The sequence below is a fragment of the Xenopus laevis genome, chromosome 8S, assembly GCF_017654675.1.
Source record: "Xenopus laevis strain J_2021 chromosome 8S, Xenopus_laevis_v10.1, whole genome shotgun sequence".
Classification (NCBI taxonomy): domain Eukaryota; kingdom Metazoa; phylum Chordata; class Amphibia; order Anura; family Pipidae; genus Xenopus; species Xenopus laevis.
The window spans coordinates 77,911,793-77,928,732 of NC_054386.1; the positions used below are offsets into that span (position 1 = coordinate 77,911,793).

General features: G+C 40.6%; 1 protein-coding gene across 4 annotated transcripts in view; it reads right to left on the minus strand.

Moving 5' to 3' along the window:
• The window catches only part of arhgef6.S (Rac/Cdc42 guanine nucleotide exchange factor 6 S homeolog), a 59,962-nt gene extending 45,462 nt beyond the window's left edge, over positions 1-14,500 (minus strand). For 2 of the 4 annotated variants that reach the window (XM_041575141.1, XM_041575140.1), the window contains exons 1-5: positions 13,921-14,500; positions 3,714-3,797; positions 2,385-2,469; positions 2,094-2,221; positions 58-259 (exon numbers count right to left, since the gene is read on the minus strand). In XM_041575141.1, coding sequence (XP_041431075.1) covers positions 58-259; positions 2,094-2,221; positions 2,385-2,469; positions 3,714-3,797; positions 13,921-14,097 — 676 coding nt within the window. In that variant the 5' untranslated portion in view covers positions 14,098-14,500. The remainder of the gene's footprint in view (positions 1-57; positions 260-2,093; positions 2,222-2,384; positions 2,470-3,713; positions 3,798-13,920) is intronic. The other 2 variants (XM_018233134.2, XM_018233133.2) reach the window with 1 other exon arrangement.
• Positions 14,501-16,940: the final 2,440 nt, after the last annotated feature.

Here is a 16,940-nt window from a genome sequence, read left to right on the forward strand (position 1 = left end):
TGTTCTATTTGGATCCAAGATTATCAACTTCACAATATTTTAAAAGTAACGTCTTACCATTGGATTTAAATTCCTTAACATAATTACTGGGAAACCATCCAGTTTTTCCATTTAGAGTGCCTTCCCACCAGCCACCCTCTTCGACTCTGGTAACGTGGATGGTGTCCCCTTTAGAAAAAGAGAGCTCATCTTCATTTTTCTGGATGAAGTTAAACCTGGCTTTCACAACTAGCTGGCAGCTGCCATTTCCAGTCATGTCCTGAATAAGAGAAAAACAGCGGTATTGAGGAAGAAATAAACATATGCAAAACCACATTGGGGTAAAGTATTTCTCATGCTAACTGACAAAAATACACAGAAGCTTAGTAAAAAAAAATACACTTTGTAGTAAATTTCGGTTGAATCCTTCTGCCCGGCCGAACCGAATCCTAATTTGCATATGCAAATTATGGGCAGGGAGGGAAATCGCGTGACTTTTTGTCACAAAACAAGGAAGTAAAAAATGTTTTCCCCTTCTCACCCCTAATTTGCATATGCAAATTCGGATTCGGTTCGGTATTCGGCGGAATCTTTTACAAAGGTTTTGGGGTTTGGCCGAATCCAAAATAGTGGATTCGGTGCACCCCTAACTTAAAGCAAAATCTTCCTATAAATGAGGTGTATGTTTCCATTATTTGCCATGAAATGCACGATAAAACATGAAGGAGTTTGCAGTCTGTCTGCACATCACATTTCTTCTAGGCATCTACATATAAGTTAGACCTGCCGTATGACAGCACCATGTATTTGTGGCCACTGAAAGGTAGTCTAATCTTTGTTAAAATAAGGCATTAACAGAGGCAAGCTCCAACTTGCATCTTCCTCCTCTCCACTTTGTTTGCTGTAGAGTCCCATGATCAGCAAGTTTACTGATATGTGTGATTTTTACATGGAAAACCGAAACATGGGCTGATTGGCTCATAAAAATTCAGGAAATCCAATGAACAATTGTGGTTCAATCACAGTCAGTGCTTGTCAGGTATTGTTCACTTTGGGGCCTGGGCAATGTACCAGCCCCAGTGTTGCATTTATGCATTACTTTTGCAATTTATTTGTGATAATGTAATATAAATTCACAAGACTACACAGTGCTGGTCATTGTACATAAAATTCTAGTTCAGGTGGGGCTCTGAACTACATAAAATTCTAGTTCAGGTGGGGAATCTGATATTGTGTTAGGTTGCCCTGTCAGCTTTCATATTATGTGCGAGCATAATATCTCGAAGAATCTGTGACATTATACTTTGGGGGTTATCAAAGTCCGAATTTATCTCAATATTTTCTGCTACAAACGCAGATCAAATCCGCTCAGGTTTTTTACGCTCATTTATTATTACATTTTTCCCTAAAATTTGCTTTTGTGGAAAAAAATCTGATTTTCACGAATTTTTCTGACTTTTTCATCCGATTTTCACTATGTTTTCGTAATTTATTTTCACCCGAAAACTCTGAAAACTTCGGGTACTGCCTGAAACCCAGCGCACATCAAAAAATCATTGGGACTTCTCCCATTGACTTATATGCAACCTCGACAGGTCTGAGATGCCGGATTTTCAGATTCTGACTTTTTCATCGTCTGGTTTTAATAAATTCCGAAAAATTCTTGATTTTTTTTAAAAGTCAGATTTTATTAGGGATGCACCGAATCCACTATTTTGGATTCGGCCGAACCCCCGAATCCTTTCTGAAAGATTCGGCCAAATACCGAATCCTAATTTGCATATGCTAATTAGGGGTGGGAAGGGGAAAACATGTTTTACTTCCTTGTTTTGTGACAAAAAGTCACGTGATTTCCCTCCCCGCCCCGGATTCGGTTCGGTTCGGACAGAAGGATTCGGCAGAATCCGAATCCAGCTGAAAAAGGCCGAATCCTGGCGGAATCCTAGATTCGGTGAATCCCTAGATTTTATTAAAAAAAAAAACAGTAATTTTTCGTGATTTTTGCATTTGCAGTTTAGTAAACAATCCCTATGTGTGCTCTTAGCTTTCATTCAGAAGATAATGTGCCATGATTTCCAATAAATTTCAGATGGCCCCATTTGAAAGAAACATACCAGAGCTTTTGACTGCCTCTTCAACACTCTAGTAGAACAATCAGTTCCTTGTGAACTTATCTGAGAACAGGCTGGAATGCTATGAGACTGAGATAATCTTCCTGGACATGGTCTCCCTGAGGTCGGATCTGCAGCAAAAATAGAAGAGAAAGCTATGATAAAGGAAGTTCAAAAAGGGCAATATACTTCTACATTAAGTAATTAAAGGCTATCATTAAAATGTGAATGGTAATTGTTTTAATTTGAAATTATACATGCTGCCATGAAATGAATATTATCGTCACTCCTTACTTTCAGTTGCTCTGTTAACAGCAGACAGAGTACTCAGGACTTTAGAGAAATTCTCCCCAGTGTAGAGATCGAATGGATCAAATAGCTGTGTGGAAAGAAAGAACAGTTTCTTCTAAAATTCAAAGTACAAAACATAGTTAATTTATCTTTAAATATTTTTTATTTCAAAGACTAATACCACAATGGCAAATCTTCAAGGGCCGAGCCTGCAAGAATGCGTCTGGTTGTAATCTGGCATCTCTTCTTCGTTTCACTATAAAACACCACACCCTAAACAATACCCTTGTCAAGTTATTTCTTCCTTACCAGATTTTGTTTCTGCATTTTTTGTCATACACATGATACAGTAAAGTATAAGAGATCCATACAAATACAAGTATGGCATACGTTATCTGGAAACCCATAATCCAGAAATCTCAGAATTATGGGAATATCATCTTCCATAGACCCAATTTTAATTAATCAAATAATTAAAATTTTTAACATTGATTTCATTTTTTTCCCCTCTGTACTAATTAAGCAATACCCTTTATGTGGTCCCAGCTGAGATATAATTAATTCTTATTTGAGGGAAAGCAATGCTATTGGATTTATTTAATGATAAAATGTTTTTTTACAGTATTAAGTATGAAGGCCCAAAATGACAAGAATATCCCTTATCTGGAAAACCCCAGGTGACCAGCACAATGATAAACATTCTTGGAAGTCCAGTCTCGCCCCAATTTAATCTCTTTGAAATACACATAAAGACTGTCCATAAGTCTAAAGATTTGTCACTGCTTAATTTCATTAACTGCTGCATATAGTACATTGTATTTGCTGCAAACAGCAAGGGGGTTATTTATCAAGGTCCGTTTTTACCCGAGTATTTCTAGTTAGAAATCCAAGCAACTCCAATTACCTGAATGGACCTTATTTATGAAAAAAACAGCCCGAAAAAATAGGGTCGGGCAAACTTCGGAGCTTTCCCCGAAAACTCCAAATTGTATGAGGTTTCTGCGCAAATAACTCTACGGAAAAAACTTAGTTTTTTGAGCAGAAACCACAAACTCATTGGATATCGGTACGGACATCAGCGCAGACACTGGGACCTTCCCCATTGACTTTTACAGGTCCTCGAGGACTTTTAGATGCCGGGGTTTCGGATTCTAAATTTTTAGACCATAAGACTTTAATAAATCTCGAAAAATCTGTAGTTTTTCTTTTCCCTCCGAAAACCACAAATTATTCGAGGTTCAGATATTCGGACCTTGATAAATAACCCCCCAAGTGTATGATGTTTAAATGAAAACGTAAACAGTAAGTGCATTATTCATTGGGAAAGCTCACCTCTACCCCCAGTGCTGTACATGCCTTCAGAAACTGCTTGATGTTTTCAATACAGTCCTCTTCACTTTTGGGTTCTAGGCAAAACTAAAATGTCAAATATGCAAAGGTTAAAACAAACAGTTTCTCCAAATTGAATTCCTCAAGCCAGTACATTATGATGTTCTTAATTTGTAAAAAAAAAATACTGTCTGTGTAAGTTGCCTCTGTGACAACTGCTGGTTGACAAATTACTGATATTGGAAGAAATCTGCATCTGTCTCAACCAAGACCGAACAGTTTCCATAAACAGCATATGATAACAAAGTAAGGTCAATAAAAATGCTAACTAGCTATCTATCTGTCACAACATTATCTTTGCATGCTATTTATAATCATTCTCTGTCTGTATGTTCTCACTGTGCCTCTATATGATACTGTCTTAAAATTTCCTGGGGCAAACGCATGCGCAGTTGAACGAAATAGCTGACTTTTTGGTTAACGTTCGGCTTTTCTTTCTACTGCGCATGCACAGCCATGCGAAGAAGGAGGAAGAAGATCAATCTGTGCTGCTCACTGATATAACCCCGGGCTCGTGTAGATTTCTGCTGATAGGAGCACCGGCTCGGGGTTTCAGGTAAGTAACTACAATCACATGGGGGTGCCTAACATTTGGCACCCCAAGTACAGTAAGCCTTCTCCTTTAAAGCATTAACAGAATCAGCCATCACAACATCACCCAGCAGTGCATTCCACAACCTCACCTCCTGACTGTGAAGAACCTCCTACGTTGCTTCAAATTCTTTTCTTCTAGTCTAAAGGTGTGGCCTCTGGTACGGTGATCCACTTTATGGGTAAAAAGGTCCCCTGCTATTTGTCTATAATGTCCTCTAATGTACTTGTAAAGTGTAATCATGTCCCGTCGCATGTGCCTTTTTCCCAGAGAAAACAACCCCAACCTTGACAGCCTACCCTCATAATTTAAGTCTTCCATCCCTCTAACCAGTTGCACATCTCTGCACTCTCTCCAGCTCATTTATATCCCTCTTAAGGACTGGAGTCCAAAACTGCACTGCATACTACATAGCTGCTAGAAAGCACCACAGTGGTGGCCTTAAAGGGGCAGATTAATCAAGGGTCGAATTTTCAAATTTGAAAAACTTTGAAATTCGAATTCAAAAAGACCAACCAAAAATTAAATGAAAGTTTTTTGGCCGCATAGGTCTATTTTTCGATCGAATAGGTCCGTTTTCAATCGAATTTGAAACGTGTGAATAGGCCGTATTTGAATCATTCAAATCGAAGTAACATTTGTTTTAACAAATGGGTTCTAGAGGTCCCCCATAGGCTAAAACAGAAATTTGGCAGGTTTTAGAATGGTCGAAGTCGAATTTTTTAAGACAGTACATGATAAATTTCAAAATTCGAATTTTCTAATTTTTTTCAAATCGAATTTGGATTATTCCCTACTCGAAATACCCAAAAATTCGCTCGAAATACCCAAAAATTTGCTCGAAATTCGATTTTTTTCAATTCGAAATTTTCACTTCGACTTTTGATAAATCTGCCCCAAAGTGTTCTTTTGTCACTTATGTGCCATTTATGTTAGTACTTTATGACATATCTTTAAAGTATATTACTACATATTATTAGATAAATAATTTTATCAACTCCTTTTTCTTTCTGAATTGAATTACTAATCCACTTGGTATCATTCATTTTAATCTCAAAAGAAGAGCATGTGCTGTGAATAAGCAACAAAGAAGAAGAGGAGCTACTGGGGGCATTTAGAAGGTACAGATCTTATCTGCTAAAGGGATGTGCTAGCTGTAGGCTGGTATGAGATGCTAAAACACAGGCTCATTTAAGGCCACTTAAAGAATGATGCAATCAATGTGCAAATCAATGGCATTCATTAAAGATATCTGCATCCAAAGACACTCCTTGAACGTCAGTATATGTTGTCTGTCCCAGTTGCAAATTGTGAGCAAGTGTGAATACTGACACTTTGGGCTCCCACAACGGCCTGCGGCAACACAGGCGCTATACCTGCACCCAAAGAATCATGCTAACGTGTCATTTATAGCCACTGAGTGATAGAAATCATGCATTTTCAGCTCAGATGCATCTCCCCTTTGTTACCTCAATCTTGCTGGAAGGACTGTATATTATGGGAAAAAAAACATTGCATTGTTGGTCAAAAATATGGTGACTTACATTGCACTTTGTACACTGCACCTGCAGTTGTAAATGACCTTAGGATGTAGTGTTTCTAGTTGAATTATTCATTCCACTTTAGTTCTCATTTAAAGGGGTGGTTCACCTTTAAGGGGCCAATTCATTAACTTCGAGTGAAGGATTCAGAGTAAAAAAACTTCAAATTTCAAAGTGTTTTTTGGGCTACTTCGACCATCGAATGGGCTACTTCGACCATCGAATGGGCTACTTCGACCTTCGACTACGACTTCGAATCGAAGGATTCGAACTAAAAATCGTTCGACTATTCGACCATTCGATAGTCGAAGTACTGTCTCTTTAAGAAAAAACTTCGACCCCCCCTAGTTCGCCACCTAAAAGCTACCGAACCCAATGTTAGCCTATGGGGAAGGTCCCCATAGGCTTGGCTAAGTTTTTTTGGTCGAAGGATAATCCTTCGATCGTTGAATTAAAATCCTTCGAATCGTTCGATTCGAAGGATTTAATCGATTATTCCTTCGATCGTTCAAACTTTTTTGCGCAAAATCCTTCGACTTTGATATTCGAAGTCGAAGGGTTTTCATTCCCAGTCGAATATCGACGGTTAATTAACCCGGCCAATTCTAAGCAACTTTTTAATTGGTCTTCATTATTTTTTTTTTATAGTTTTCGAATATTTGCCTTCTTCCTCTGACGCTTTCCAACTTCCAATGGGGGTCACTGACCCCATCTGAAAGCAAATGCTCTGTAAGGCTACACATTTATTGCTATTGCTACTTTTTATTACTCATCTTTCTATTCAGGTTCTCTCCTATTCATATTCCAGTCTCTGGAAGGGTAATTTAGACCCTAGCAACCAGATGACTGAAATTGCAAACTGGAGAGCTGCTGAATAAATGTTATTTCATGGAAATTACAGTATATAAAAATCTTAAATGAATTCGTTTGATAACATTTGATAAAATTTTTGCAATCAAACCTGTTAAGTTTAGAAACACTGGAATGGGATATATTTTCTTAAAAACGATTGTGCCGAAAATTTGGAAATTGCTATTTACAATAGCAGCCTATTTAATCCTTTGGGATATAGATTTATGCTAACAGAGAAAAAAGCAAAAAGTAAACACTGAAAAATTGTTTAGTCCTTTGCTTACAAACGACATAGGTACTATAGTGCCGGCAAGCAATGTAGTAGTCCTGAAAGGTCCTTAGGGTAAGGGCACACCTGGAGATTCGGGGAGATTTAGTCGCCCGGTGACTAATTGCCTCTTCTTTGGGGCGACTTATCCCCCCGAACTGCTTCCCCGTGTCTTCCGCCTGCTTCAATGAAAAAACGCCTGCGCTCATTATAGCAGGAGGAAGGCAGTTCAGGGAGATTGTCGCCCTGCCAGTGGCGGAACTACCGGGGGAGCAGAGGGCCCGCACCCCCTCAGGGCCCCCCGGGAGCTCACGCGCCACTGACAAAGCCGGCCAAATGCGGCCATACGGAGGGGGCGGGGCCCGGCTGCGCGTCACGCGTCACGCTTATGCGCCCTGCAGAAGAAGCGTTTAGTCGACAGGCGACTAAATCTCCCCAAATCTGCCCGTGTGCCCCTGCCCTTACTTTTTGCTTTTTCTCTGTTAGCATAAATCTATATCAGTGATAACTCTTGTACCTGGCTTACAACAAAGTGATCCACATTACAGAAAGACCCTTTATCTTGAAAATCTCCGGTCCTTCGCATTTGAGATAAGAGTTGCCATACCTGTACAGGAAAAAACTATGCTGGGCAGTGAACACAAAGTAGTGAATACACTTGCTTGCAGGAGCACAAAACAATGCTGTTAAATAGCTGAGGGTGGGCAGGAAATAGCATGCTGTGTGTTAGCATAAGAGTTTATTTTGAGAATTGTGTTAATAAGGGCACAAACCCAAAGCTACTGACCTGAAAGAAAGCAGTTAACTAAACAAGATCCTCTCCTCCCCTGTACAGTCTGCATTCAGTGACAGGAAGAGAATGTAAACTGGGCTGGAAATTATCTCTAACCAATCTGCAAGCGGCACAGAAATAACCTCTGGAGTTGCTGCAAAGCTGCCAATACGTGATCGGTTTACATTACAAGCTTCAGGAAACCAGCAGTGTGATTGGAAGCACATGCACAGACACAGCTACAGAATGCTCCAGGCCATGTGATCAGACCTAGTGGCTTGCAGCAGAAAAAAAAAATCTATAATCCAGCACAGTCAATGCAAAAAGCAGCAACGAAAAAAAACAAAAAAAAAACTGAGCCCCCACCCTTTAAATCAGAACATGTGTGAAAAATAAGCCAAAACTGACACTGCAGTAGCTTTTATTAATTATGATCAGATGCAATAAGTCTAGCAAAGGCTGCAGAGAATGCAACACACTCCTGTACAGTACTGTCTTTACAATATGCATTCAGATCACTGGAGGCAATAGAAAGTGTCAGCAAATAAGGGATAGGAATCATCTTTGTTGCAAGAATAATGGAAAAATCTGATATTATTACAAAATGAAACAATTCTAGTTAGAATTGTGTGAATTTCTGTCAGTAATGTATCTACAGTACAATCTGATTTAAATATTTGCACCAGATTTGCGGCATTTTGATCTATCAGGAGCAGATAACACGCTGCATTTTTATCTGGCTATTTCTGTCTATACATAGTATATACTGTATATGTGAGAATCATTGTACAAGTAAGCTATCACTTAGATTTGCTACATTATTTGCCGGCATATCTCAGCATTGTCTTTAGCCCAAAAATGAGTTTCAGGCAAGCTCCAGCTTGTGCTTTGATACAAATCTAGTCTGGAGAAAGAACAGGCAGATCTGACAGTGGAGAGAGGAATATGAAGTCTATACGGAATGCATTTTAGGACATCCTGCTGCTAAATACCTGTCTTGCATGCGATGTCCTATACCTTCGGAATGGTGCATCGGTTTCTTTTACTGTCACTCATCGTCCAAATCTGCAGTTACACCTCCGTCGTCTACCCTCCCTTCTCAGCCGTCAGTAATACGAACTCCACCCTCACCCTTCTGCCCTCAGACTTCTGACCTCAGTCTTCTGCCCTCAGCCCTCCATCCTCCTCCCTCAGTCATCTGCCTTCCGCCCTCAGTCCTCTTCCTTCAGTCCTCTTCCTTCCGCCCTCGCTCACCACTTTAGAAACTTATGGATAAGATTGTCTGCTGAAAAGAGAGATCTGAGGGGGGATGGCTGAGCAGTGAGGGAGGAGGGAAGAGGGTGGAAGGAAGAGGACTAAAAGGAAGAGGACTGAAGGCGGAGGATTGAGGACTGAGGGCGGAAGGCTGAGGGCAGAAGGATGAGGACGGAGTTCGTATTACTGACGGCTGAGAAGGGAGGGTAGAAGATGGAGGTGTGATTGTAGATTAGGACGATGGGTGACGGCAAAAGCAACCGATGCGCCATTCTGAAGGCATAGGACATTGCATGCAGGACAGGTATTTCGCTGAAGGATGTCCTAAAATGCGTTCCGTAAGTCTATACATCTCTCAGCATTGGTTCTAGTCCATAATAATTTTCAGGCAAACTCCAGCTTGTGCTTTGATACAAATCTAGCCTGGAGGAAGAACAGGCAGACCTAACAGTGAAGAAAGGCATATGAGTCTGACTGAAGTACAATGGCAGGAGGAAAAACAGAGAACGGTCAGATGGATCTGGGTCAAAGCAGAAAGTAAGGGCCAGGGCACAAGGACTGCTGGCTCCACTGCTCTCAGCCTTACTTTTTTTTTTGCAGGCTGTGAGAAATGGATCTGCTCCCTTCCCATGTTCTGTTTATCTTCAGTGAAATGTACAACTTCCGCTTGCGTGCAGGCACAAGGTGTGGAGGTTGGCCCAAAAATGTCTGCTTTCAAGTTTTTCGGTCTGACCTCCACTTCATGTGCCTGCACACAAGTAGAAATGCCTGCTAGGCTGAGAGCAGGGGAGCCAATGCCCGGATGCCCTCAGCCTCAAGGTTCACAGGCAGCTAAGCAGGCAAAGGTAAGGTAAGGGCAATCAGGAAGGGGCTATTAGAAAAGTCAGTAGAAGGCCAGGTCAAAAAAAAGGTTTCAGGAAACAGGAGTAAAGCTGGCTATACGCAAAGAGATCCACTCGTCTGACGATATCGCCAAATGAGTGGATCTTTCCCCGATATGCCCACCAATGGCAGGGCTATATCGGGGTAATCTGAACATTCGGCCCTAGGGCCGAACTATCGGATTACAACAAAGAGCAATGGGCTCCTATGGGTCGTAGTGGAAATATGAAACCTTCGCAATCGATATCGTGGCCAGATATCGATCTGGAAGACCCGTCAGAAGCTGAATTGGTCTAAAGGACCAATATCTGCAGCTTTTTCTGCCCGTGTATGGCCGCTTAGCACTGAGGATAAACCTACATAACTAAAGAACTGGCTGGTGTGTTGAGCTTCTAATTAAAAGGCAGCATTATGTGCACATATATGGAGTCAATATATGCACTGTGTTAATATGGACAAAAGCAGCATCAACACTGCATCAATATGCATACACACACCATCAATGTGTACAAGCATAATGAGACACACACTCATTGTGCCGATGCTGTTATATGTGTAGTGATACATATTCAATAGTGTGTATGCACAAACAGTGAGTGGCTGTACACATGAGTATGCGACCACTGAGTATGCGACTAACCTGAACGGAAAATTCTGTTAATACTGGTTGTATCGTATATATTCAGACCATGTGTTATGCTCACTGAAGTTTCTCCACAATGTCTCAGTTAGTGCTTATGCATAAAACCATATGCATCATTCAAGGTTTTCATTACATGTTAGAGAAAGACTAAACATACTAGGGCCAATTGCTGCACGCAGGTGCACTTACTTCTGGATTTGTCAATGCTCAGTTTACCTGCTGAGACATATTAACTTTTTAGTTTAGACAGTCTGATGGTTGAGCAGAATGGTACAACTTTCCCAAGTAAATCTCTTCATGTATAGTCATATTATAGTTATGCCTCTTTTATACTGAACCTCTAGTTATAATCACACATAAATGTGTAAAGCATTCAGTAACTTTTATGTATGGTAATGGGCATTTTAAATGTGAGGTCTGGAGACCAGAACACTCTGATGATATAGGATTAATAATAAGGATGTAGGATTATACAATCATTAAATGGAGGGGAAAAATAAGACATCTGGGAAATGGTTTCGCTGGGTAGACATTCTTGTCCTTTCCTAGTCTAGATTACTACAAGGAGCAAGGCTTCTATCCATCTGCTGAAATTGCCTACAATTGAATTGGATTTCATACTGACTGAGATTTGTTTTAGTATTCACATTTACTGGCAAATAGGTTTGAGTACTTTGGTTTATCAGCAAAAGTTCAGTTTGCAAAGAAGTGTTAAATTGAATACTTACTTTGAAAAGGCAAGTTTTACATTGGAGTTTGTCTCCATAGACAGCTGAATGTTTGAATGTGACCAGAAGGAGTCAGGACAGAACAGAACAGGAAACCAAATCAGGATTCATATCATTTTCCAACATTCAACTGAAGTCAAACTGGATAAGATATCCAGTTCTTATGGACAATCTTTGGGAATAGCTTTTTTCATATAGTGAATCTGTAACCTTGTTTTGATCTGATGGGGTCCTCGACCAAATTCTATTCTTAGTTTTAAGCTAAGATGACTTTCATCCCTTAAATGAGAAGGAAGGGCTTGGTGCACTTGGGAGTGCCAAATGTTAGGCACCCCTAAGTGCCTAACACCGTTTTCCTCTGTTTTCGCGCGGCTGTGCATTCGCAATAGAACCAAAAGCCGAACTTTAACTAAAAAGTCAGCTATTGTGTTCAACTGCGCATGCGTTTCCCCCGTGAAATTTGAAGAAGATGGAAGTGGATCGCTCCGTGGTGCTCACTGGTATAACCAGGTCGGTGCAGTTTTCTGCTGATAGGAGCACCGGCCCGGGGGGTTTCAGGTAAGGCAATACAATCACTTGGGGTTGCCGAGCCTTTGGCTCCCTCAAGTGCACCAAACCTTTCCTTCTTCTTTAAAATCAGGTGGCTTTATGATCCAGATTTAAATATGCAAATTACAGTTGAGAATTGGTTCAGCCTTTGATGCAAAACATGATGGATGCAGTACATACCAGATGATCACTGCCCTATTATATTCCACTTATCCTCATTCAAGGGTTACAGAGCATTTATTGTTCTGCATGATTTTCATCCTTGGAATCTTTCTTTAAATGAATTTTCTGTTCATTTGAGAACCAGCCTCTCTGATTGAGTGTTGCAGCTGTGCATTGTGCTTCCAGTTGCACATGTCACATTTTCCAAAGAGCGGAGAAGGCTTTTAGAACTTTTGAAAAGCAAGCTAACAATCAGCTCATGCAACTAAAGCTACTTTGTTTTGTACTGTAATACATAACATCAATATACAAAATGACACTGGATCTTTACCATTAGCACTGTTAGAAGTCAACCACAGGCTACAACTGTTTGTAATCCTGAAACTTTTTATTTACACATCTGTAACTTCAATTAACTTAACACTGAATGGCAACCCCAAGTAGTCGTGTCTTGTAACAAGACCATAAAGTTTGTGTAGTAAATCACCACATACTGTATGTGCATGACCATATAGCAGTAACATATAATATTCCTAAACATGAAAAAATAGATATATTCTAATAGAAAAAATATAATGTTTAACAAACATTTAGTTCTTCCGATGTTGCTGTATTACTGCTCCTAGTATTCTCTATTAGACAGAGATAGTATTGTGTTGGACAGCAACATGTTTAAACAACCTTATACTGTATAATTGTTTTTAAACTTATACCCCAAAATTATCGGGTACCTCAGAAGTTGTTCTAGTTGATTAAAGGGAGAAAACTGTTCAAATAAATGCAAGAGGAAACATACTATACCTAACTTACTGGACGTTTAGATGTGTAATGCATCAAGCAGTTGTCAGACTAAGCTGAGCAGGCATTAAGGGGAAGTGACAAAACATTCTTACATGACAAACAGAGCTCTCACTACAAAAGCACAAGAGGAACTAAAGTGGACCAGTTATTAAACAACGTGCAGCCATATATTAGTGCTTCCTCTTTCACGAACGACATAATCTACAAGCCTCTGCCAGAGCAGTACAGAAAGCCAGAAAGTTAATGCCACGTTCGTATACTGCTTTGCAAAAAAGACTGAAAAAATGCTAAAGCATTGAGTGCAACATAACACCGGGAAGATATCAAAGATTTAAGTACTCGATCATTAGATACCTGAGGAGCTAAACTAACACAATGCTCTTGTCTTAATAGTGGCCTCTGCATTTATTTATTTAGTATTTATATATATTTGCAGCACTTTACAGAGATCATACATCATTCACATCAGTCCCTGCTCCAGTGGAGCTTATAGTCTTAAGGTGGCCATACACGGAGAGATCCGCTCGTTTGGCGATGTCGCCAAACGAGCTGATCTCTCCCCGATATGCCCACCTTGAGGTGGGCAATATCGGGCTGATCCGATCGTTGGGCCCTAGGGATCCTAACGAATAGTAACGGGCGGTCGGATCGCGGGACCGCATCAACGAACAGATGCGGCCGCGATCCAATGGGATTTTTAGTCCCATCCGATCGAGAGTCGGCCAGATCTTGATCAGGGAAGCCCGTCGGGGGGCCCCATACACAGGCCAATAAACTGCCGACTCGGTCTGTCGGCAGCTTTTATCGGCCCGTATATGGCCACCTTTAGGTATCTGTCAAACACACTACGGCCAAAGTCAAACACACTACGGCCAATTTTATGAGCGGCCAATTAACCTGCCTAATGTGTTCGGAGTGCAGGAGGTGACCTGAGTACCAGGGGAAATCCACGCACTACACAGCAGACTCTACAATTGCAGACAATCTTCCTTTACTCCATGAATAGTGTTTGGATAAAGAATTTCATGCACAAAACGTAGCTAAATCTGGATTTTTGGCACACTCACAACGGGCAAATAAATTCCTATATTGCGGAAATGGCTTACCTTAAATACAGACCCTGGGAGGAGGCGGTATATCAGTTTGCAGAGCACCACCCCGTCCTTCAGTGAACATTTCAAGAAGTCAGCAGCATTACGTATGTTTTTCTTGGGAGAGCTTAACACCCCCAGAGAGATCAGCCAAGTGACGGTCTGTTCCTCAGGGTTCATGGCTGCGTACATTGGCTTGGTACAGTGCAGAGTGCAGTGTATCAAAGCTGTTCTGCAGCCACATCCGTGATTGCATCTGCTCTGCTCTTCCTTTATGTGCGGGCTGAGCTTACTTTTCAAAAGGCTTCACCAACTGCCTTCAGTAACAAGCAGGAAGCTGCATCAACCTTACTGATTTCTGCCCTAATAGAACATGCACTTATGTTTTACAAGCTTTGGGTTTTGGGGGATTCTAAAGTTGTATTCCCCGCTTGCGTCTGTTCTTTTCAATGTACTTGCTCTAGGATTGCAAGCTATTCTGGATGTCACGATGTTCCAGAAAACTGGTCTAATAAATTATGTAGGATAAGTGCACTGTTTTCTGAGCCAATGCGGAAGAGATCAGCACGGGATAAGAGGCTGAAACCGAAATGCTTGTTCTTTGTGTGTGTGTGTGTGTGTGTGTGTGTGTATATATATATATATATATATATATATATATATATATATATATATATATATATATATATATATATATATATATATATATATATATATACAGGTATATATATATATATACAGGTATATATATATATATATATATATATATATATATATAAACAGCATGGAGTCGGTGCACTCAGAGCACAAAATGGATGCCTCGGTGCTGGAACCAAACAACAATAGTATGCAATTTTCAAAAAAGGTCCGCACACACAGGACTTAGGTAAAAAAGAGAAAATATCTTTTATTCAACGTTTCGGCTCGGACACTTGAGCCGTCCTCAGGAAGTGAAGGTGCACCAAAAAACATACAGGTATTTATACACATTAGTAGTAGCAAAAGGGCGCCAAATATGCAGATAAAACAGGTAAGTGAGGAAACGTGGGAGTGGTGGGCTCGTGGGGATAACGTCATCCACTGGTCGGATTCGCCAGGTAAGTGCAGAGCATCCACATTATTGGTGAGAGGGACCCACAAAACCAGACCCTGTGCATAAGTCATTTGTGATGCCAAACATCAAGCTTTAAACATAATATAGGTGAGACACAAATTAAAAAATTAAAAGACACGGAGGGAGCCTCCGTCGTTAGATTGAGTCAAACCTGCAGTGTTCACGAAGCATGAGCAATAGGTATAAATGTCGCCACCAGTATCAGGTACGGGTATAGACGTATGGGGTATGGTAGCTACTGCATTATACTCGCTTGCTATTTCAGCCGTTACCCGGAAGGCCGATAAGTGTAGCACGATACACTACGGAGCGTAAAAGTAATAATACCGGTTGATTCTGCCGGTGCGCACATTCTGCCGGTGCGTACATCTATCCTGCCATCAAACACTGACCACGCGATTGGGGGTCTGCCAACGAGGAGTCTCATAAGTCGTATGCACGGTCAAGGTGGCTGTGTATCTGGCTAGCGGGCCGATTTAACGGCTCACTTACCATATCTGCACAAATAAAGCACACGCTTAACACCAAAAGCTGAGGCTCCCGAACATCGTGATAGTGTCAGGCATAGGATTAGTATAGCACTTCAAGAAAACCGGTCTCTATCACGCTATTAGGGCAGGCATGGTAACGTACTGTTGTGTGTTTTATTGCAGAAGCTGCCAGACGTCTCCCAAAGCCCTGTGTGGGGCCGTCCTCAGGCATTTAGCTCAATTTCGTTGCACTGCAGGCTGATATCCCGAGAGAGAAAGAAAAAATGTATCAATGATGTTTATCTTGTTCATGTTGCCAAATGTTTGTACTCAATGAGTAGCACACATCGATAGCTAATAAACCTATTTGTAACAAGACAGTAGCCAAAATGTGTCAATCTAATGGACTTGAAAGAGTAATTTGGGAAAACAGTATTCAAGCTGGAATATCGGAACTGTATTCTGAATGCTGGTGTTAAGGAAACAACTTACAACCTAAGTATAATGAGCATTAGTCACAAAATGAGAGATCGGACCCTTGCGTATGTCTAAACCTACCAGTGTCACCTATAGAGAGTAGTAGTGCATAATGGTAAGCAAATAAGGGTCCAAATAAACATGGAAAAAATGCTACAAGATTATATGTTTCCAAATAAACATGGAAAAAATGCTACAAGATTATACAGCCGTAAGTGAAAAAACATTATAAATACATTAGGTCAAAGAGTGTCCAAATAGTCAGAAAAAAATTGCCTCATCCAAGGGGAAGATCATACAAGGGAAGGTTCAGAAGAAGGGAGACATAGGCAAAGTCTCGTTAAGCCCTTTATATATATATATATATACAGGTATATATATATACCGTATTGCGGAAGTGTTTTATTTTATTTATAAACTGAAAATAAAATAGATCTAGGGAAATATATAAATGTGAATATTTATATTAAATACATTAAAGGGATACGGTCATGGGATTTTTTTCCCCCCAAAAAGCATCAATTTATAATGCTGCTCCAGCAGAATTCTGTACTGAATCTGTTTCTCAAAAGAGAAAAACAGATTGGGGCTAGACATATTGTCAGTTTCCCAGCTGCCCCAAGTCATGTGACTTGTGCTTTAATAAACTTCAGTCACACGTTACTGCTGTACTGCAAGTTGGAGTGATATCACCCCCTCCGCCCAAGCAGCAGAATAATGGGAATGTAACCAGATAGCAGCTCCCTGACACAAGATACTAGGGACGAGCAAATTTTTTCGCCTTGTTTCACCGAAAAATTGACGCCCATAGACCTGTATGGCGTCGTGCGTAACAAAAAGACGCGCGTCAAAAAATTTTTTTTGGACTCCCATAGACTTTAATGGCGGTCGGCAAATTTTTGGCGAATCGAAACGGGTCAAATTCGCCCATCCCTAAAGATAACAGCTGCCTGGCCCTGTTAGATATATAAACA